This window comes from Hemitrygon akajei, unplaced genomic scaffold (genome assembly GCF_048418815.1).
Source record: "Hemitrygon akajei unplaced genomic scaffold, sHemAka1.3 Scf000080, whole genome shotgun sequence".
Lineage (NCBI taxonomy): Eukaryota > Metazoa > Chordata > Chondrichthyes > Myliobatiformes > Dasyatidae > Hemitrygon > Hemitrygon akajei.
In genome coordinates this window covers 2,560,374-2,584,594 of record NW_027331966.1, presented here as the reverse complement: position 1 = coordinate 2,584,594, position 24,221 = coordinate 2,560,374, and the positions used below count along the sequence as shown (strand labels likewise).

The window sequence follows — 24,221 nt, the reverse complement described above, 5'->3', positions numbered from 1 at the left end:
AAAGACGGAGGAAGAGTCTGTTGGTTCACAAATATAGAAAGCTTTTACGGAGTGCGAGAATCATGTGATAGAGTAGGGACGTGCTCAGACCGATGATTTGAGATGTGTCTATTTTAATGCAGAGAGTATTATGAAAAAACCGGATGAGCTCAGAGCGTGGATCAGTACTCTGTAATGTGCGTCCATTACAGAGAATTCGATGGCTCAGGAGCAAGAATGGTTACTTCGAGTGCCAGGCTTCAGATGTTTTAGAAAGAATAGGGAGAGAGACAGAAGAGGTGGGGACCTGGCACTGTTAATCAGAGATAGTGTCACGGCTACAGAAAAGGAGGATGTCATGGAGGGATTGTCAACGGTGTCTCTGTGGGTTGAAGTTAGGAACAGGAAGGGGTCAATAACTCTACTGGGTGTTTATTATAGACCACCCAATCGTGACAGGGACACGAGGAGGAAATAGGGAGACAGATTCTGGAAAGGAGTAATAATAACAGGGTTGTTGAAGTGTGAGATTTTAATTTCCCAAATATTGATTGGCATCCCCCTAGAGCGAGGGGTTTAGATGGGGTGGAGTTTGTTAGGACTGTTCAGGGAGGTTTCCTGACACATTATGTAAACAAGCCTACAGGAGAAGAGGCTGTACATGACCTGGTATTGGGACAAGAACCTGGTCAGGTGTCAGGTCTCTCAGTGGGAGAGCATTTTGGAGATAGTGATCACAATTCTATCTCCTTTACCATAACATTGGAGAGGGATAGAAACAGATAAGTTAAGAAAGCGTTTAATTGGAGTAAGGGGAAATATGAGGATATCAGGCAGGAACTTGGATGCATAAATTGGAACAAATGTTCTCGGGGAAATGTACGGCAGAAATGTGGCAAATGTTCAGGGGATATTTGCGTGGGGTTCTGAGTAGGTACTTTCCAATGAGACATGGAAAGGATGCTAGGGTACAAGATCCGTGGTGCACAAAGGCCGTTGTAAATCTAGTCAAGAGAAAAGAAGAGTTTATGAAAGTTTCAAAAAAAAAAAACTAAGTAATGATAGGAATCTAGAAGATTATTAGGCTAGCAGGAAGGAGTTTAAGAATGAAATTAGGAGAACCAGAAGGGGATATGAGAAGGCCTAGGCGGTCAGGATTAAGGAAAATCCCAAGGCACTCTACAAGTATGTGGAGAGCAAGAGAATAAGACGTGAGAGAGCAGAACCATTCACGTGTGACAGTGGAAAAGTGTGTATGGAACCGGAAGAGTTAGCAGAGGTACTTAATGAATACTTTGCTTCAGTATTCACAACGGAAAAGGATATTAGTGATTGTAGAGATGACCTGCAACGATTCCGGAGGATTGGAGGGTTGCGGATGTTGTTCCTTTATTCAAAAAAGGGAGTAGAGATAGCCCAGAAAATTATAGACCTTCAGTGGTTGGCAAGATGATAGAAAAGATCCTGAGAGGCAGGATTTATGAACATTTTCAGACTTATAATATGATTATAAATAGTCCGCATGGCTATGTCAAAAGCATATCGTGCCTTAAGAAACGAATATAACTTTGTGAGGATGCGACTATACACGTTGATGAAGGTAGAGCAGTAGATGTAGTGTATAGGGATTTCAACAAGACATTTCATAATGTACCCCATGCAAGGCGTATTGAGAAGGTAAGGAGGCATGGGATCCAAAGGGATATTGCTTTGTGGATCCAGAACTGGCTTGTCCACAGAAGTCAAAGAGTGGTTGTAGATGGTTCATATTCTGCATGGAGGCCGGTGACCAGTGGTGTGTCTTAGGGATCTGTTCTGGGACACTTACTCTCCGTGATTTTTATAAATGACCTAGATGAGGAAGTGGTGGGTTGGGTTAGTAAATTTGCTGATAACACAAAGACTGGGGGTGTTGTGGACAGTGTGGAGGGCTGTCAGAGGTTACAGCGGGACATTGATAGGATGCAAAACTGGGCTGAGAAGTGGCAGATGGGGTTCAACACAGATAAGTGTGAAGTGGTTCATTTTTGTAGTTCAAATATGATGGCAGAATATATTATTAATGGTAAGACTCTTGGCAGCGTGGAGGATCAGAGGGATATTGGGATCCGAGACCATAAGACACTCAAATGTGCTGTGCATGTTGACTCTGTGGTTAAGGAGGCATACGGTGCATTGGCCTTCATTAATCGTGGGACAGAGTATAGGAGCCGAGAGGTAATGTTGCAGCTATATTGAACCCTGGTCAGACCCCACTTGAAGTACTGTGCTCAGTTCTGGACGCACCACAACAGGAAGGATGTGGAAACCATAGAAAGGGTGCAGAGGAGATTTACAATGATGAACCCGGTTTGGAGGGCATACCTTATGAGAATAGGTTGAGTAAATTTGGTCTTTTCTCCTTGGAGCGACGGAGGATGAGAGGTGACCTGATAGAGGTGTATAAGATGATGAGAGGCATTGATCATGTGGATAGTCAGGGTTTTTTTTCCCAGAGCTGAAATGGCCAACAGGAGGGGGCACAGTTTTACGCTGCTGGGAAGTAGGTAGAGAGGAGATGTCAGGGGTAAGTTTTTATTTTTTACGCGGAGAGAGGTGAGCGAGTGGAATGGGATGCGAGCGACATTGGTGGAGATGGATACAATAGGGTCGTTTAAGAGATTTCTGTATAAGTATATGGAGCCTAGAAAAATAGTGTGCTATGGGTAACGTGAGGTAAATTCTAAGGTAAGGACAAATTCGGCATAGCGTTGTGTGCCGGTAATGTGCTATAGGCTTTCTATGTTTCTACCGCGTAGTCATTGTCTATCCTGTTGTTTTTCTGGGAGTGGATGTGACCAGCCACCGGCTTATCGGGGTGGTCACCTGGCAGGAGGTGTGGTTCACATTCACCAGCACAGCCCCACTCCAAATCTGGTCAGCCAGAGTCTCGGCTCCATTGCAGACACCCATTGTGAATCCTTGTTCTGTTCGGCTCATTGAACACGGAATTGTCAAGTGCACGACAAGGAGCGAGTGAGTTATATATGTGGGTGATGTGGTCGCAGAATGCTGTTCCTTGTTTGAGGTTGATCAGTTGGTTAGGGAGGAAATGTGTAGGGGTGATGCATGTGTTGTAGTGGGGTAAACGTTTCCCCACTGCAGGAAATGTTCTACTTGCTCTTGGGGTTTCCACGATGGGTAGTAGAGCATATGGACCTATACGGATGAAGAGTGTACTTCTGGGATGTGAATTAAGGGACATGTAGCCGCCCAGAAGCAGAGGGTATCTTTGGGACGAAAGCATCATTGACAATCCCAGCATTTATTGCCCATCCAAAATTGAACTGGGTGTGTGAGTGGAGTGGGAGTGTATAGTTTCTGGCAAATATGGTCCTTTTGGTAACGTAACTCCCAGTTCATTGTTGGGTAGGGTTTAAGGCCAGTGTTGGATGTTGGGAGATAATCTGCATTTGTAGCTGAGTGCCAGAGTTTCGATACATGAATGGCTTGCTGCGTGTGGTGAGAGCGTTGGAGACGTGGTAATTTGAGTTAGTATCTGTTTTCTTCTGTTTCATATTCACAGTCGCAGAGTCTACAATCTCCGCCCTCCTTGCACAGTGGAACGAATGTGGACTGTACGAACTGACGAAGTACTACAGGAACAGGCTGAAACAGGCGATAGAAGAAGGGGTGAAAACACTCAAATGTATGTCGTCAAAGGAGGGACATATCCGTGCAGGAGAACATGAGGTGAGTGTATTTAGATAATTATTGCAGAACAGCTTATATCAGGGGGGATAGTGATCAAAATTAATCTACATTTTTCTGGGCAAAATGTTTGATCTCCGAATTGCCCAGAGCAGACCAGGTCTCAGCCATGAAGCCCACTGAGGTGGGGAGAGGCTGAAGTTCTCAAACCTGCTGTATTTGCCAGTGTGGCACTAAAACAGTTTCTGCATATCCGAACTGTTAAACAGGCAGTCCGTTTCAAACTAACAACTCATCTTATGAGGGCAATCAGTACAGTTCAGTTGACCCACTGGCTTCATTGCAGCCACTGAGGGACGGAACTCCAGCAGCGATACCAGCTATGGTCTCCATCTGAGTTTGCAAATAACTCATTGGGTGACATTTCTTGTAGACATAGATACGTAGAGCATCTCAACAACCTTCCCTACCACTACTATCCGTGTACCTGTACAACATCATCGTCTGTCTCCCCAACCCCTACCATCCATGTACCCGTATAGCACCATCGACACACTTCCCTACTTCTATCCGTATATCTATACCGCAGCATCGACAAATTCCCTACACCAGCTATCAATGTATCTGCACAGCAACATAGAAAATCTTCTCTACACCCATCCATGTACCTCTACAGCACCATCGATAGCCTTCTCGATACCCATCTGTGTACCTGTACCGCTCCGTCATCAGCCTTCCATACATTTACCATCCTTGTACCTGTAAAGCACCATAGACAGTCTTCGGTACAACAACCAGCCGTGTAACTGTGCAGTGCCATCGACGGCCGTCCCTACCTCTGCCATCTGTGCCCATGTATAGCAGCAATAACAGCCTAACCTACCCCAGTCCGTGTAACTGTACAGTCGACAGCTTTCCCCACGCCCATTCGTGTAAGTGTATATCACCATCAACAACCTTCCGCACACCCATTCGAGTACCTTTACAACGCCATTGACAGACTTCTCTAGAGACAACCGTGTATCTGTATAGCACCATCGACAGCCTTCCCTATACCTGTCATCCAGTACCTGTTCCGCACCATCGACAGCCTTCCTTACACCCATCCGTGCAACTGTACACCACCATTGACAGCTTTTGCGAACTCTACAATCCGTAAAACTGTGCAGCGCCATCGACAGCCTTCCCTACCCCCATTCGTGTACGTGTACAGCACCAACGACAGACTATCCAACACCAACCATCCGTGTACGTGTACAGCACCATCTACAGCTTTCCTACAATCACCATTCCAATACCAGTAAAGCAAAATCAACAGCCTTCCCTACACCTGCAATCCTTGTACCTGTACAGCACCATCGACAGCCCTCCCTACACCCTTCCCTGTATCTGCAGAGCACAATCCACAGCCTTCACTACACCCATCCGTGTTCTTTACAAACAATCGACAGCCTTCACTACACCTACAATCCGTGTACCAGTGCAGCATCATCAACAACCTCCCCACACCCGTTCGTGTAGCCGTACAGCATTATCGACAGCCTTACCAATCACTACATTCCACGTACGTATACCGTCTACAACTTTCCCTACACCTGCCATCCATATACCTGTACATCGCCATCGACAGCCTTCCCTACATTTACCTTTCATGTAACTCTACAGTACCAACTAAAGTACCAGGGCCTTTCCTACACTTACCATCCATGTATCTATGCAACACTTTTGACTGCCTTCCCTACACCTACCATTCTTGTACCAGTACAGGACCATCGACAGCCTTCCCTTCACCCATCTCTGTAACTGCACAGGACCACTGACAGGCTTCCCTACACCCATCCGTGCACCTATACAGCTCCATCGACAGTATTACCTATCTCTACCACCCTTGTACCTGTACAGCACCATCGACAGTCGTCTCTACGCCTACAATCCGTGTATGAGTACAGCACAAACGACAGCGTTCCCTACCCCCATCCGTAGCTACTATAAACGTTGAGATCAAAATTGTTTGCACCAACTGTAGTTCTGGCAACTTATTTTACACTCTCTCGTCCCACTGAGTAAACAGGTTTCCACTCCTGGTCCCCTTGAACATCGTACATTCTCCCCTTAAACCATGACATTTAGTTTTAGTGCCACTGAACCTCAATGCAAAAAGCTTGCATGCATTTCATTTATCTGTGCCTTATGTTGTCATCCGTCCGTCTCGAGGGGCAACGGTGTGTGCAGTATGGGCCTATACATTAGTGTCGCTGCGAACAGCGGCACTGGAGTGACCCCTCCCGGGTACAAGCCAGGGCAGAAGGTGTAGAGTTCCGGTCGTCAAGATCCCACTCTTGGCCTCATTACTGTGGATTCGTTTGGCACCAGCTTGGCCACAGGAAGACGCTGGAAGGATGTTCAGTTATGTCCAGCTGCCTTTGGGGCCCCATTTTACTGCCTGTGTTTATTCCCATACACTCCGTTACTCCTGAGGCTGCCTATAAATCAATGGGGCTCCTTACCTATAGCTGGGGATCTTTCATTCTTGTTTTTGTTTTCTCTGTAGATATGTGACCAGAACTGCACACAGTCCTCAGCGTTAGGCCTCCCCAACGCCTTATACAACTTAAACATCCTATTTCCTGTAATCAATACTTTGATTTATGAAGACCAATGTACCAAAAGCTTTCTAAACAACCCCATCTAACTACGATGCCACTTTCAGCTAATTATAGACCTGTACTCTCAGATACCTTTCTTGTACCACACTCCTCTGTGCCCTGTGCCTACTGTTCACTGTGTAAGATCTACCTACTACTAAATTGCAACTCCTCGCACTTATCTGTATTAAGTTCTATCTGTCATTTATCCAGCTGGTCCAGATCTCACCAAATGCTCTGATGGTCTTCCTTGCTGTTCACTGCACTCCCAAGAGCTTGCGTCACTTGCAACTTTGCAGATGCAGCTCACCATGTGATCATCCAGACCTTTGATATAAATGACTATCATCTACGGGTCCAGCACCAACCCCTGAAAAACTGCACTAGTTATAGGCCTCGAGTCAGCGAGATAAACATGTACCACTACTCTCTGGCTTCTCCCACAAAGCCAGTCTAATCCAATTTACTACCTCATATTGAATGCCAATGAACTGATCATTTTTGATCAACCTCCCATGCGGGCTCTTACCAAATGACTTGATAAAGTCCATATAGAGAACATCCATGCCTTCATCAACTTTCCTGGTACCTTCCACCAAAAACTAAGCTTGATTGGACACGACCTACCACGATTGAAGCCATGCTGACTATCCTTAGTCACTCCACCTGTAGCCAAATACTTATATATTGAGTCCCTTTGAATAACTTCCAATAACTTTCCCACTACTGATGTTGGGCTCTCTGGCCTATAATTTTCTGTTATATTTCTCGAGCTTTTCTTGAATAGATGAACGACACTGGCTATCCTTCAACAATCTGGTACCTAACCTATCGTTAAAGATGATTTAAATAGGTCTCAAGCATTTCCTGCACTTGCCTCCTGCAGAGTCCGAGGGACCACCTTGTCAGGCGTAGGGACTAGGGACGTAGGGACCTCGTCAGGCAAGGGAGTAATCCACACTAATTTGTCCCCAAACAGCAAACACTTCCTCATGATATGTATGGAGTTCATGATGTTTTGTCTTACGTGTATAGACTTCGTGTCCGTCTCCTGAGTAAATACAGATGCAAAAATCCATTTAAAATCTACCCCATCTCCTTTGGCTCCATGCACGAATTACCAATCCGATCTTGCAGAGGACCAGTTGTGTATTTGTTCAATTTTGTCCAGTGCAATCCTTTTGATCTTAACATATCTGTAGAATCCCTTTGGATTCTCCATCACCTTGTCTGCTAATGCAAGCTCATGACTCCTTTTAAGCCCCCTGATTTCTTTTTTAATTTTTTTTTGCATTTCTCTGCTCCATAATCACCTCATTTTTCTAACCAGCCGACACCTGCAATGTTATCAACCAGGTCCACAATATCGCTTGAAAACCAAGATTCCCTTACTTATTATATTTACATTATATTCTGGTAGGCATATATAAGCTTTGTACTATCAAAATTCCACTTCTGACATCTCCCACTTATCAAGAACTCATTTGCAGAAACCAGCCTGTCTTAATCGGCACTTGCGAGATCATTTCTGATACCATCAAGATTAGCCTTGATCTAATTTAGAATAATTTCGTATCGAAACCCACGGACCAGGCCTATCTTTTTGCATATTTACTGTGAAACTAATGGCAGTGTGGTCACTAGATGCAAAGTGTTCCCCTACACAAACTTCTGGCACCTGCCCTGTCTCTTTCACTAATAGCAGATCAAGTAACACACACTATTTCATTTGGATTTCTGTGAACTAATTGAGAAAACTTTCTTGAACGCATTTGACAAACTCTACCCATCTAATCCTTTTAGACTATGGGAGACCCAGTCAATAAGTGGAAATGCTAAAGTCTCATAATTGATCCATTCCTTGAGTTCATCGTCCTTTCCTTCTATACGTATTGCATTGAGATATACGCTCCTCAAGACCATGTTCACCCAATGCTCAACCTTTTCATGCCTAACTTTGTCTGATTTTTTTTTTAACGACATTTGCCTCCACAATCTCCCCAGTATCTGGCCCGGCACTATGGTTCCCATCCCTCTGCAACTCCAGACTGAACAAACTCTACCCTCCATCACCCACACCCACCCCACCCCGCTCAAATGTATAGCACGAGCAAAGCTTCCCATTACGATATTTCCTAACCAGCCAGTGATGGAATTAGAGAATCAAGTGCATGGCACAAGCGATTGACTCTGTTCTCGTTGGGATTCATTGGCGCTAGATGTAATTAATCAGGCAAGTGGAGCGATTTGTAAATATGTATGTTCATCTACAAATTCATCATCTGAAGACTTCAGTTTTACTGGCATGGAACTTAAACCTTTCAATCCCTTTCACAACTGTAACTCCTCAGACCCGGTAATAGTTAATCTGAGGGATTATTTCCCAGTGCAATGGACCATCAGGAAATTATGCTGAATTATTCCACAATTATCTCCACTATTCCTGTTAGGGGAAATCATTCCATTTCCCTACTGGTTCCCTTTCTTGGAGATCTGTCTTTCTAGTCCCAGAACATCACTAGCTATTTCTCAGAGCAAAGGCCGAGGCCCGTCTATCTTCAGTTGCATCCTGTTCCTTCATTCCATCATGAGGTCTTAGGTGTATGTTGGTTGAGGATATATATAAATATCCGCTATAAATATACCCAGTGACTTGGTCTCTACAACCCTCTGTGCCAACGAAGTCTACAGATGCGCTTCCCACTGGAAAAAAAGGTGGAGAAGATGGTGGTGCGACGGCAGCGCGCAGCGGCCACTCCAGGATGAATATCTGTTATCTGCCAAGTAGGATGCCGTGTACAATCCTGATTTGATGGGGACGGACGGAGGAACATCTGGTGAAACTTCTGACATGTCTCTTTCGCTGCCGCTGCTACTGTGCGATCGAAAAATCTCCGGAGAGGAAGGCCCCGAATCCTCGGCTTTGCCTGTTGCTTGGCGGCCGGGGCCGGGGTCGAAGCGCTTGGCAGAGATGGTGCTCGGTGTCGGAAGGCTGGTCGGAGGCTCGAAAGTTTTTGGACGGACTCAGAGTTGGCTATGGTCGGATGCTTCCAGAGTCTGCATCGGGAAGCTTTGTGGCGCTGGAGTTTCATGGCAGGAAGAGTTTTTCTTCCTTCTACCGTCTGCGTGAGATGATGGGCTGTCGAAAACTTTGAGACTTTTTACCGTGTCCATAGTCTGCCCGTATCAAATTACGGTATTGCTTTGCACTGTTGTAACTATATGTTATAATTATATGGTTTTTGTCAGTTAGTCTTTGTCTGTCTTGTGTTTCTGTGATACCATACGGGAGGAACATTGTATCATTTCCTAATGAATGCATTACTAAATGACAATAAACGAGGACTGAGTGTCCTCATAATCTAATCTAATCTAAAAGACGTTCCTCCTCATCTCCTTTCTAAATGGAGGTCTCTCTATTCTGTGGCTGTGTCCTCCGGTTTTGGACTCCCGAAATATAGGAAACATCATCGCTACATTCCTTCAATATTCCATAGGTTTCAATGATGCTCCCCTTAATCCTTCTAAACACCGGGGAGTACAGGCGCGGAATCACCCAAGGGTCCTCATACGTTAACACTTTCATTCCAGGAATCTTTCTTGTGATTCTTCTCTGGAACCTCTCCAATGCCCCTCAACCTCATTCTCTGGCAAAATAAATTCCTTCTCATCTCCGTTCTAAAACAATGTCCCTCTATTCTGAGGCTGTCTCCTCTCGTCCTATACTCTTACACCATAGGAAACATTCTCTCCACGTCCTATCTATTAAAGTCTTTCGTTATTCGGTGATTTCAATGAGGTCTCTCCTCGTCCTTCTCATTCCTAGTAAAGACACGCCTAGAGCTTTCAAACGCCCTTCATATAACAAGTCATTCAATCCTGTAGTCTTTTTCATGAACCTGTTGAACTCTCTCCAGTTTCAGCACATACTTTCCGAGATAAAAGGATCAAACCTGCTCACAATACTCCAAGTGGCATCTCACTAATGCTTTATAAATGTTTTTCTCTATATTATTGCTTTTATATTCTAGACCTCTTGCAGTGAATGCCATCATTGTTGTTGTCTGCCTCAACACAGACTCAACCTGCAAATTAACTTCTAAGGAATTTTGCAGAAGGACTCCCAAGTCCCTTTGCACCTCAATTTTTCTTTTATTTTCTCTCTGTTTAGAAAATTGTCAACGCTTTATTTTCTTCTACCAAAGTATATGAACATACCCCAACACTGTATACTTTCTGCCATTTCTTTGCCCGTACTCCTAATCTGTCTAAATTCTTCTGTAGCCTCTACTTCCACAAAACTTCATGCCCTTCCACCTATCTTCATATCGTCTGAAAACTTTGCAACACAGCCATCAATTCCATCATCCAAATCAATGCTATATCGACTGGTCAACTTCCCCCAGTCAGAAAAAGCTTATTTTATTCCCACTCTCTGTCCCTGCCAATTGACCACTGCCTTGTCCACGCCATAATCTTTCATATAGTACTATGGGCTCATAGCTTGCTAAGCAGCCTCATGTGCGGCACATTGTCAAAGGCCTACTGAAAATATCAGTGAAATGCAACCATCCAAAGATGCATGCATGCAGTTTACACCCAAACTATTGAAACCTTCAGTCGACCACAATAGAGCTTTGCCTTTGTCAAGTGAACATTGTAGTGCACCAGCTAAGGCGCCTCTTTGCTGGTAACTATAAAACAGGCAACCCCGCGGCATGAGGCCATCAGTCCAGTCCACAGCACCGCTTGTATTCTGCCGAGCCAAACACTGGGAGAGAGCACTGACTCCATCCTGGAGGCTGTGTAACACCACTACCGGGGGTGTGAACTGGTTTCGACTTCTCATTCCTGGCTTAAGCTCATAGCCTCACTACGACTGCTACCACGCAGCTCCCACGCCATCCTCCCCTGTTCTCAGACCAATGAATTGGTGAATCAAACTTGCCACTGGCTATTAGACTGTAAACCTCCTTTGGACTCAGGAAGTAGCACATTGAGTAGCTCCTTCATGTTCTCCACCCGCAAAAAAATTGCTGATGGTGTTGCCCAGCATTACGTTAGGTTCCTAATGCATAGAAGGATCTTACGATCATTAGGAATAACGTAGCACCTGTTACTGACCCCGTAGAAGCCGCTGCGACCGAACTCGCCCACAACTTACCGAATGCCTGTTACACTGAATGTGGCCTGTTCGAATTATCTACACTGCAGCCTCTGAAAATTCAGTCATGTTCCCATCTATGTGAGATTTGATCCCACACTCCATCTTTTTAACTCCCGCTCTACCCTCCCTTTGTCTTCTTGTTGTCACTCTGCAATTTAATCCGCTTTGTTTCCGGATCATTCTGCCATTTCCAACGCCATTGGATATGTGTCTTGAGCACTGTTCATTGGATGAAAAAAAAAATAACATACACAGAAATTCTGCCTGCACTAACAATCTAACCCCATTGCCAAATATGTGGTGAGGGGTTTTATATCAGCAGCAGTTGTGCCAAAAGAAAATATCTAACAGGTCAAATGCAAATTCCTGAATTCTTCACTGCTTCTGATTAAAGCAATGGGTTGATGCGGCAACTTGACGGCCATGTCTGTTTGCTTGCTGTCACCTTCAGTAAAATGTCCTTTTAATTAATGTGTCAAGTGATGCTGGCTTGACTTAAGTGAAACCCTGAAGGATGAAATGATGAAGTTGTGAGAAACTGCTCTAACAAATTCAATATCAATATTGGCAAATATAGATATCTATACTAATGAAATATTTGAAACATAAGCCTTATTCCTCTCTCCATAAATAACGGATAAACTGCTACATGTTTTCACATTGTGTCATTTTGTTTTGTTTTGCAGTATTGATTTAATTTTATACAGATGTTTCATGCCACTCTTTAGTAAACTGATGCAAAGTTGCGAATCTGACGAATTGAGCAAACTAATCACAAAACCTCTCCTGCTGATTGTCCTTATTCGGGCACAATATTGATTTGGAATTTCCTTCAGTTACATTTCTCTCTGCGTGGTAAAGCCCAGATATTTAGAGGGAGGACCAAGTAGTTCGGTAAATGAAATAGCAATGATTGTGCCTGTTCAGAAAGCTACCGAGACAATGAGGTATATTCTGTCATATTCTCCATGTCTTTTCGTGTGCAACCGAATGAATTCACTGTTTTTCTTTTATAGAAAGTCACTGAACTGAAGAAAAATCGGACAGAGAGTATCACACTCTTCCTCAGTTTGATGATGGGAGAAGGCTCGCAAACTGGAAGGGCGATGTGGGAATCCTTTGTGAAAATGCGGACTGAGTTACAGAAGTTGAACAAAATACTCGAGGAATTACAGGAGCTCGGTATGTTAAAGACACGCACTGAACACAAAGTCATACAGTACTGAATTATAACAATTTTAATTTATCAACTCTGTTTTCACGAAAGCCTTTTGACTTAAACAGGCCCCGACCCACAGGAAGACATAAACATCTCCCAAGGGTTATCTCAGGTACCCACTCAACTGATAGGTGAGTGATGAAATGCCCGGTTCAAACAGCATCTCAAATCTTAGAAATGGCTTGGCACAACCTGGGAATCAATTTTTTTTTCACCATAATCATGTGCTGAGTTCTGGACGCAAGTTACAATTGAAAGAATGTCTCATTGCATTCTGAAAATGCTATAATGTATTTTTCACGAATCCAGCTGTTGCTTCTGCTCACACACAAGAGGAAATCTGAAGGTGCTGGAAATTGGTACAACACCCACAAAATGCTGGATGAACTCAGCAGAACAGTCAACATTCGTGGACAAGAGTACAGTCAATGTTTCTGGACGTCTGTTGATAGACACATAGAAACTCTATAGAGGCACAATAAAGGCTCTTCGGTCCACAAATCTGTGTCGACCATGTCCTGTCTTTAGAAATTACCTAGTGTTACACGTAGCCCTCTAATTTTTAAGATCCATGTACCTATCCAGAATTCTCTTAAAAGACCCTATCGTATTGGCCTCCACCACCGCTGCCGGTAGCCCATTTCACGCACTTGCCTCTCTCTACGTAAAAAACAAAACAACTTCCACCTGATATCTCCTTTGTACCTACTTCCGAGCACGTTAATACCGTGCCCTCTCGTGGTAGCCATTTCAGCCCTGGCGAAAAAAAAAAGACCTGACTATCCACAAGATGCTCATATCATAACCCGTTCATTCCGGGAATTATCTCATCTTCTTGGACACCTCTATCACGTCACCTCTCATCCTCCGTCGCTCCAAAGAGAAAAGGCTAAGTTCACTCAATCTGTTCTTATAAGGCATGCTCCCCAATCCAGGCAACATCCTTGTAAATCTCCTCTGAATTCTTTCGATAGTTTCCACATCCTTCTTGTAGTGAGGCAACAAGAACTGAGCACAGTACTCCAAGTGGCATCTGACAGGTGTTCTACAGAGCTAAAATATTCTCTCTCAGCTACTAAACTCAATCCCATGATTGATGAAGGCCAATGCACGGTATGTCTTCTTAATAACATATTCACCCTGCACTGCTGCTTTGAGCATCCTTTGGACTTGGACCCCAAGATCCCTCTGATCCTCCACACTGGCAATACTCCTACCATTAATACAATATTCTGCCATCATATTTGACCTACCAAAATGAACCACCTCACACTTATCTGGTTTGAACTCCTTCTGCCACTTCTCAGCCCAGTTTTACATCCTATCGATGTCCCACTGTAAACTCTGACAGCCCTCTACACTATCCACAACACCCCCAACTTTTGTGGCATCAGCAAATTTACTAACCCTTCCTTCCACTTCCTCATCCAGGTCATTTATAACAATCACAAAGAGTAGGGGTCCTAGAACAGATCCCAGAGGCTCACTGCTAGTCACTTGACCTCCATGCAGTATATTACCCATTTACGGCCATACTTTGCCTTCTGCGGGCAAGCCAATTCGGGATCCACAAAGCAATGTCCCATTGGATCCCATGTCTCCTTATCTTCTCAATCAGCCTTGCATGGGGTACCTTATCAAATACTTTGCTCAAATCCATATACACTACATCTACGGCTCTACCTTTATGAATGTGTTTGGTCATATCCTCAAAAAATTCAATCAGGCTCGTAAGAAATGACCTGCCTTTGTCAGAGTAGTGCTGAATATTCCTAATCATATTATACCTCTCCAAAGGTTCATAAATCCCGCCTCAGGATTGTTTCCAGCAACTTACCAACCACTGAAGTAATACTCACTGGTCTATATTTTCCTGAGCTATCCCTACTCCCTTTCTTGAAGCAGGGAATTGCATCCACAATCTTACAATCCTCCAGAACCTCTCCCGTTCCCATTGATGATGAAAGGATCATCCCCAGAGGCTCAACAACCTCCTCTCTCGCCTCCCACAGAAGCCTGGGTTCATCCCGTCCGGTCCTGGTGACTTAACCAACTTGGTGCTTTCCAGCAGCTCCAGCACATCCTCGTTCTTCATATCTGTATGCTAAGCTTTTCAGTCCACTGATCTCTACAATCACCAGGATCCTTTTGTGCAGTGAATACTGAAGCAAAATTTTCATTAAGTACCTCTGCTATCTCCTCCGGTTCTATACACACTTTTCCAATGTCACACTTGATTGGTTCTATTCTGTCATGTCTTACCCTCTTGCTCTTCACCTATTTGTAGAATGCCTTGGGGTTTTCTTTAATGCTGTCCTCCAAGGCCTTCTCATGGCCCCTTCTAGCTCTTCTAATTTCATTCTTAAGCTGCTTCCTGCTAGCCTTGTATTTTTTAGATCTCTATCATTAGCCAGTTTTCGAACCTTTCGTAAGCCCTCCTTCGTGAATGGATGTATACCTGGTATTGTTCACCGTGGTTCTTGTACTCTACTATCATTTCCCTGTCTCATTGGAACATACCTATTCAGAACTCCAGGCACATAACCTGTGAATATTTGCCACGTTTCTGCCGTACATTTCCCTGAGAACTTCTGTCCCAGTTTATGCTTCCAAGTTCCTGCCTGATCGTCTCATATTGCCTATTAATCCAATTTTACCTTTCCTAACTTGTCTGTTCCTATCCCTCTCCAATGCGATGGTAAATGAGATAGAGTTGTTGATTCTGCTGAGACCTTCACTCCTGGTGCCAAACACACTGGGAATCCCCACATACCCAAGGCAGACTCCTGATATACTGTGTCATCCAGTCCAGGTGCATTATCTCACTTCAGACATTTCAGCCTTGAAAACAGCTTCTCTGCCGTAATAGCAACCGCACTCCCTTCTACCTCATTGCACTCTTAACTATCTGGCATACCGCTGCAGCAGCAATGGAAAATACTAATGAGTTTGTCTGCTATTCCTGACGGAAAGTATTTATTGAGTTCTTCCGCCACTTCTTTATCCCCTTTCAGTAGGTCAGCTACTTTATTCTCCAGTGGTTCCATATCCATTTTCCATTTTACTCTTTATCTATCTGGGGAGGCGGGAAGGGAAGAAATTTGATATCCTCTTTTACATTATTGACCAGAACCTTCCATTTTGTGTTCATCTGGGAGCAGTTTAAACACGCCAATCATATTTGCTTCGTCCCCCACTGAGGCAATACATTCCAGGCACCCACCGCTCTTTGGAAAAAATACCCACATGCTCTTTGATTCTACCAGAACTCACCCAAACCAAATGCCCTCTGGTATTAGATATTTCAGTTCTGTCAAACGATATATTTCCATAGGTGTCAATGCCGGGGGATGTTAAACTGAAAGGAGACGGTGGGAATCAGGTGTGACTGAGAAATCTGTATAATTCAGTGACGAGAGGAATAGAAGTCTCATCGTCAGCAGAAATGTTTCAACCCACACTGGTATAACTGTTGTCCATTACTCACCATAGCGCCCCCAGTGGTTGGAGGACCAAATAGGTGGGTACAGTCTGCTCAACCTGCCTTGATATTCTGTTGGCACATTACTGCTGGTCCAAGACACAAGATTGGTTCATAAAAGGAAACTGCCAGCAGTATAGCGAGGGTACCCCGGGGAAACCCGGCACAGTGTACAATCCATGGAGAAAGCTGAAAGTATTGTGTGAGTGTGTGTGGATGGGCGCAGGTGGATCCGGCCGTGTCAGTGGCAGTTCCAAGATGTTTGGAAGTGCTTTCCTCAGTTTAAAAACAAAACATGTTCTCCTTTGCACCTCAATTAATGTCTGACTGTTGTGGTCCCGTCCATGAAGTCCGCATTCCGGTTCGTGGTCCAGTCCATCGATCCTTATTATGATTTTCACTTGTTCTACCGGGGTGTCTCAATTGAGGCACCTGATTCTCACTTTGGGCTGGCTAAATAAATACCTCCTGGGTTCAGCTTCAGTGCAGGACTGTTCCTCTCTCTTCCTTCTGAAGCTGCATCATGTCCAAGAGAAGGTTCTGTGTTTTCAGTTTCCCCAAAACCTAGTCAAGGCTTCGTGTTCTCCTCCTGTCCATGTGTCTCGTCTTCCGAGTCAAGACCCAGGCTCCTAGTTCCAACCAAGACTCAGGTTCTGGGTCCTTGTCCAGTCTTTGTTCCGGAGTACCGTGTTCCTCGTCCAGGCCGCTTGTTCCTAGTCCACGCCCGGGTCCTGTGACTCTAGACCATGTCCCAGCCCAGGCCCTGAATCCTGGTCTCGTCCAGCGCCTGTTTTCATGTCCAGCGTCGTTTCGTCCCCACTTCCCTTGCTTTCTTGACACAACTAGTCCTTTTCCTTGTACCACAGTGTCTGTGTCTTGCATTTGGGGCCCCCCAAGCGACACTGACCCTCCTGTTAATTTTGTTTGTTGCAGAGCAGCAAAATCTGATCACACCTGGACAGGCGGGCAGAGGAGGAGTTCCAGAGACGTCAACATCGGGAAAGGACACGGGTATGTCTGCAAATTTATAAATATTGCCTTAACTCCGTGTCTGAGTTTAATGCAATATTGGCAATTCACCAAATATTTGTGAGGGGACTGAGCAGAGAGAAGAGAGAGAGAATTAACATCTCTGGGGGAACAATCACATGTGGAAGGGGTGCAATTACTGTCTGCTTTTTGCTCGTCTTGCAAACTGAGACGGACATTAAAACAGAGAGGTGCTTCAGAACACAAGACATTCTGCAGATGCTGGAAGTTTTGAGCAACACAATGACACAGAGAATATTGGCGGAATTCGGCAGGTCAGGCAGCATCCATGGAGGGGAATAAACAGTTAATGTTTCGGATCAGGATCACAAAAAATAGAAAGTAATGTGACAATATCTAGAATTTCTGTTCCCTCATTTCCAGTCTGATGAAGGGCCTTGGCTCGATACGTTGATTGTTTATTCTCTTCCATAGATGCTACCTGACCTGCTGAGTAGCTCCTGCATTTTGTGAGATATTAAAGAGATTTGCTGAGGAAGGGGTTGACCAGGCAGGCAGACAGTAACCCAGAGCAAAGCGGTGGTGATGGACTTTACCAGGAGAATAATGATGATGGGTTACCATATTCTCAGAAAAAAACAGTCATTTCAAGTTTTCAATAAACAGAAAAACTGAAAGAAATACGGGAATATGGTGAGATAGTATCAGAGATTAATTTAATTTTGGATTCAAACATTGCATACTTATAATTAGAGGAACTGAAGTGCGTCAAATTGTTTAAATCCCAACAGGTTGTGTTCCGGTCCGTCAACCCGTACCGGAGATTCCCAGTGAGCTGAAAGGTAAGTGAAGAAACCGCTGTTACCACCGATATTATGTAGGGCCATGTCGTTGTTGAGCCATGGGGAATTGCTCAGGTAAATGTTCCACCGTGACACAGCGCACAGTGAGACACATGGAAAAATGTTTGCTGTAGGGAGAGTTTTCTCAGGACATTATGAGGAACCACGCAGAGAGTTGGTGAGTTTGCTGAAAGGCATCACTCCTCTCTGGGTCCCGCAACTACAGATCCCTCCAGCGGGGTCAGAATGGAGAAGAGGGCAAGACACTGTGGGAAATGTCTTACTCAGAAAGGTGAAATCCTTTCCCTACATCCACACAACCCCCAGTACAGCCCTCATCCTAAATCACTTTTCTAAATTCCCTCAGATCCTACAGATTATCCTTTTTAGAACCGGGAGTCCATTTAAGCTCTCGTCACAGAATAACAATGATAAATTAATGAGAAAAGCACGTAACACCACAACTAGTCTGTTTACCCCAAAGCAGCATATGAAACCCACTTTGTTCACATCTGTACTCCCTTAGTGCAAACACTGCTACAGTTATCCAGTTTAATTTCCCACTCAATAATCCTGGGAATTCCATCTGGCGACAATATTAGTGAGGGTGAGATGGGGGATAAAACCCTCAACTCAGTCCACAGAAGCTGAAATTGATGTGTTGTGTGTGGAAGGGTGAGAGATGGGAATTAGGACAGAGAAACCGAGGATTGTGGGATTGCGGCAAGGAAGGTGGAAAGGACTGAAAATATATATAAATAATATTGCAATTAATTAAATTGTGATCGACTGGATAAGAAACTCACTACATCCGTAAGCACATTGTGTCGGTGAAAATGGAGCCCAGGGCAGTCCATGGGCTCAAGAGATTGTCAGGCGTCACAATATCAGGCTGAATTCGATTACTCAACTGCACATTTAACAGAGGAGAGAGTGAAGCAAAGAAATATATTGTAAAAATTATTAATCTTACAGTAACCAATGTTTTAACTGATCGCTCGAAACCCTTGAACAGAAATATAAAGAATCTAAGCCAACACCCACATTCAGCCTGCCTCAGCCTGTCTCATTTCCAAGAACTAATTCCAAAGATGTTAATTTTCAAATGGTACTAGAGGAAGGTTTCACACTGCTCACGTTTCTGTCACTAGTGTTAATGCTTTTTCCAGTCCACATTCAGACAATAACAACCCTCCGATTCTCTGCACTAAGGATTTGGTAATTCTGTACGGTTTCCCTTCAAATTTATTCTTCACTGTTCTTCATGCTGTTTGCTGAGGGAAATGTCATAGCAGTGAAATTCCCATATCTATTTCTGAATACAAAATAGACCCTCTCACTGATTATAGAAGAACATTATTACTACCAATATCACATTCTCTAAAGTAAACATTTCAAAAATTAATATTATCCTACGCCCCCTTTTTCACCTGAATACATTGATTGGAAAGCCAACACACTCCCTGACAGGGTCATGAAACACTGTGAGACCCAACACATCCCAGACAGGGTCCAGACACATCGGGAGTTCCCTCACACGATTGGCAGGGGTCCTGACAGACTGTGAGACCCCACAAACCTCTGACAGGGTCCTGAAACACTGTGAGACCCCAGACACCCCTGACAGGGTCCTGTCACACTGTGAGACCCAACACATCCCAGACAGGGTCCAGACACACCGGGAGTTCCCTCACACGATTGGCAGGGGTCCTGACAGACTGTGAGACCCCACAAACCTCTGACAGGGTCCTGAAACACTGTGAGACCCCAGACACCCCTGACAGGGTCCTGAAACACTGTGAGACCCCACACACCCCTGACAGGGTCCTGAAACACTGTGAGACACCACACACCCCTGACAGGGTCCTGAAACACTGTGAGACCCCACACACCCCTAACAAGGTCCTGACACACTGTGAAACTCCAAACACACCTGACAGGTTCCTGTCAGACTGTGAGACCCCACACACACCTGACAGGGTCCTGTCACACTGTGAGACCCCACACACTCCTGACAGGGTCCTGTCACACTGTGAGACCCCACACACACCTGACAGGGTCCTGACACACTGTGAGAACCCACACACCCCTGACAGGGTCCTGACAGACTGTGAAATGCCACACATCCCTGACAGAGTCCTAACACACTGAGAGACATCACACTCTCCTAGGAGGATCCTTTCAAACATTGAGACCCGACACAAACCTGGCAGGGTCCTGTCACACTGTGAGACCCAACACATCCCAGACAGGGTCCAGACACACCGGGAGTTCCCTCACACGATTGGCAGGGGTCCTGACAGACTGTGAGACCCCACAAACCTCTGACAGGGTTCTGAAACACTGTGAGACCCCAGACACCCCTGACAGGGTCCTGAAACACTGTGAGACCCCACACACCCCTAACAAGGTCCTGACACACTGTGAAACCCCAAACACACCTGACAGGTTCCTGTCAGACTGTGAGACCCCACACACACCTGACAGGGTCCTGTCACACTGTGAGACCCCACACACTCCTGACAGGGTCCTGTCACACTGTGAGACCCCACACACACCTGACAGGGTCCTGACACACTGTGAGAACCCACACACCCCTGACAGGGTCCTGACAGACTGTGAAATGCCACACATCCCTGACAGGGTCCTAACACACTGAGAGACATCACACTCTCCTAGGAGGATCCTTTCAAACATTGAGACCCGACACAAACCTGGCAGGTTCCTGACACACAGCGGGACGCCACACGCCACCTGTTAGGGTACAAACACAGAGTGAGACCCCAGGCCACCCTGACAGTGTGCTGACACACAGTGAGATGCCACACACCACTGGCATTGAGCCGACACACTTTCAGACCGCACGCACCCCTGAAGGGTCCTAACACACTGTGAGACCCAAAGCATCCCAGACAGGGTCCTGACACACTGTGAGACGCCACACACGCCTGACAGGGTCCTGATACACTGTGAGACGCCACACACCCCTGACAGGGTCCTGACACACTGTGAGACGCCACACACTCCTGACAGAGTCCTGACACGCTGTGAGACGCCACACACTCCTGACAGAGTCCTGACACGCTGTGAGACCCCACACACTCCTGGATTGATCCTCACACACTGTGAAACGTCGCAACCCCCCCCCCCCCCGCCCACCCGCCGACAGGGTGTTGACACATTGTGAGAGGGCAGACTGCCCTTACCGGGTCCAGACACACTGTCAGTTCCCACACACCCCTGACAGGGTCCTGACACAGTGTGAGACCCCACACACCCCTGACAGAGTCCTGACACACTGTGAGACCGAACACACCCCTGACAGGGTCCTGACACACTGTGAGACCCCACACACCCCTGACAGGGTCCTGACACAGTGTGAGACCTCACACACCCCTGACAGGGTCTTGACACACTGTGAGACCGAACACACCCCTGACAGGGTCCTGACAAACTGTGAGACCCCACACACCCCTGACAGGGTCCTGACACACTGTGAGACCCAACACACCACTGACAGGCTCCTGACAGAGTGTGAGATCTCACACTCCTGTGAAAGGTTTCGGACATACCGTGAAACTCCACTCGCCCCGACAGATCTCTGACACACTGTGAAACTCCACATAACCCTGTCAGGGTCCTGACACACTGTGAGACCTCACACAATCCGGACAGGGTTCTGACACACTGTGAAACCCCACACACCCATGAGAGGGTCCTGACAAACTGTGAGACCCCACACACCACTGACACTGTCTGGAAAAAACTGAGATCCAACACATCCCAGACAGTGTCCTGACACAGTGAGACCCCACACACCCCTGACAGGGTCCTGGCACACTGTGAGACGCCACACACCCCTGACAGAGTCCTGACACACTGTGAGTCCCTACACACGATTGGCAGGCTCCTGACACAGGGTGAGACCGAACACACACCTGAAAGGAACCTTACACACTCTGAGACGCCATACACCCCTGACATGTTCCTGACAAACTGTGAGTCTCCACACATACCTGACAGGGTACTGACACTGTGTGAGACCCCACACACACCTGACAGGGTCCTGACACACTGTGATACCCCACACACCCCTGACGGGGTCCTGACAGACTGTAAGATCTCACACTCCCGTGGAAGGTTTCGGACATACCGTGAAACTCCACACGCCCCGACAGATCTCTGACACACTGTGAAACCCCACATACTACTTACAGAGTTCTGACACACTGTGAAACCCCACACACACATGAGAGGGTCCTGACAAACTGTGAGACCCCACAAACCCCTGACACGGTCCTGACACACTGTGAGACCCAACATATCCCAGACAGGGTCCTGACATACTGTGAGTCCCCACACACAATTGGCAGGGTCCTGACACAGTGTGAGGCGAACACACACCTGAAAGGATCCTGACACACAGTGAGACGCCACACACCCCTGACACAGTCCTGACACACTCTGAGTCCCTACACACGATTGGCAGGGTCCTGACACAGTGTGAGACCGAACACACACCTGAAAGGATCCTGACAGACAGTGAGACGCCACACACCACTGACAGGATCCCGACACACTGTGAGACCCAACACATCGCAGTCAGGGCCCGGAAACACTATGAAACCCCAGACATCCCTGACAGGGTCCTGACATGCTGTGAAACCCCACATACTCCTAGAAAGGTCCTGACACACTGTGAGACCCCACACACCACTGGCATGTTCATGACACACAGTGAGACGCCACACACCCCTGGTAGTCTACCGACACACTTTCAGGCCGCACGCACCCCTGGAGGGTCCTGATAGACTGTAAGACCACACACAGCTCTGACAGGGTCCAGATAAAACATGATAATCAACACGCTCCTGAACGCGTGCTGACACACTGTGAGTCCCCACACACAATTGGCAAGGTCCTGACACGGTCTGAGACCGAACACTCACCTGAAAGGATCCTGACACCCTGTGAGACGCTTTACACCCCTGACAGGGTCCTGACACACTGTGAGTCTCTATACACGATTGGCATGGTTCTGACACAGTGTGAGACGCCACACACCACTGACAGGATCCTGACACACTGTGAGACCCAACACATCCCAGTCAGGGTCCTGAAACACGATGAAACCCCAGACATCCCTGACAGGGTCCTGACATGCTGTGAAACCCCACATACTCCTAGAAAGGTCCTGACACACTGTGAGACCCCACACACCACTGGCATGTTCATGACACACAGTGAGACGCCACACACCCCTGGTAGTCTACCGACACACTTACAGGCCGCACGCACCCTTGGATGGTCCTGATAGACTGTAAGACCACACACCGCTCTGACAGGGTCCAGATAAAACATGATAAACAACACGCTCCTGAACGGGTGCTGACACACTGTGAGTCCCTACACAGGATTGGCAGGGTCCTGACACAGTGTGAGACCCCACACACTCCTGGATTGATCCTCACACACTGTGAAACGTCACAACCCCCCCCCCCCCGCCCACCCGCCGACAGTGTGTTGACACATTGTGAGAGGCCAGACTGCCCTTACCGGGTCCAGACACACTGTGAGTTCCCAGACATGAATGGCAGGGTCCTGACACAGTATGAAACCCCACACACCCCTGACAGGGTCCTGACACACTGTGAGACCGAACACACCCCTGACAGGGTCCTGACACACTGTGAGACCCAACACACCCCTGACAGGGTCCTGACACAGTGTGAGACCCCACACACCCCTGACAGGGTCCTGACACACTGTGAGACCGAACACACCCCTGACAGGGTCCTGACACACTGTGAGACCCAACACACCACTGACAGGGTCTTGACACACTGTGAGATCTCACACTCCCGTGAAAGGTTTCGGACACACTGTGAGACCTCACACAATCCGGACAGGGTTCTGACACACTGTGAAACCCCACACACCCATGAGAGGGTCCTGACAAACAGTGAGACCCCACACACCACTGACACGGTCTGGAAAAAACTGAGATCCAACACATCCCAGACAGTGTCCTGACACAGTGAGACCCCACACACGATTGGCAGGGTCCTGACACAGTGTGAGACCGAACACACACCTGAAAGGATCCTGACAGACTGTGAGACACCACAGACTCCTGACAGAGTCCTGACACACTGTGAGTCCCTACACACGATTGGCAGGCTCCTGACACAGGGTGAGACCGAACACA

At 46.5% G+C, this 24,221-nt stretch overlaps 1 protein-coding gene across 7 annotated transcripts in view; it reads left to right on the top strand.

The window, feature by feature from the left end:
• The window catches only part of LOC140722565 (NACHT, LRR and PYD domains-containing protein 3-like), an 883,504-nt gene that overhangs the window by 49,149 nt on the left and 810,134 nt on the right, over positions 1 to 24,221 (top strand). For 6 of the 7 annotated variants that reach the window (XR_012097663.1, XM_073037268.1, XM_073037270.1 and 3 more), the window contains exons 4-8: positions 3,545 to 3,711; positions 12,498 to 12,663; positions 12,766 to 12,831; positions 17,115 to 17,192; positions 17,963 to 18,013. Coding sequence is in view for 6 of the 7 variants with exons in the window: in XM_073037268.1 (XP_072893369.1) it covers positions 3,545 to 3,711; positions 12,498 to 12,663; positions 12,766 to 12,831; positions 17,115 to 17,192; positions 17,963 to 18,013 (528 nt within the window). In the remaining variant the exon portion in view is untranslated. The remainder of the gene's footprint in view (positions 1 to 3,544; positions 3,712 to 12,497; positions 12,664 to 12,765; positions 12,832 to 17,114; positions 17,193 to 17,962; positions 18,014 to 24,221) is intronic. The other variant, XM_073037272.1, reaches the window with a different exon arrangement.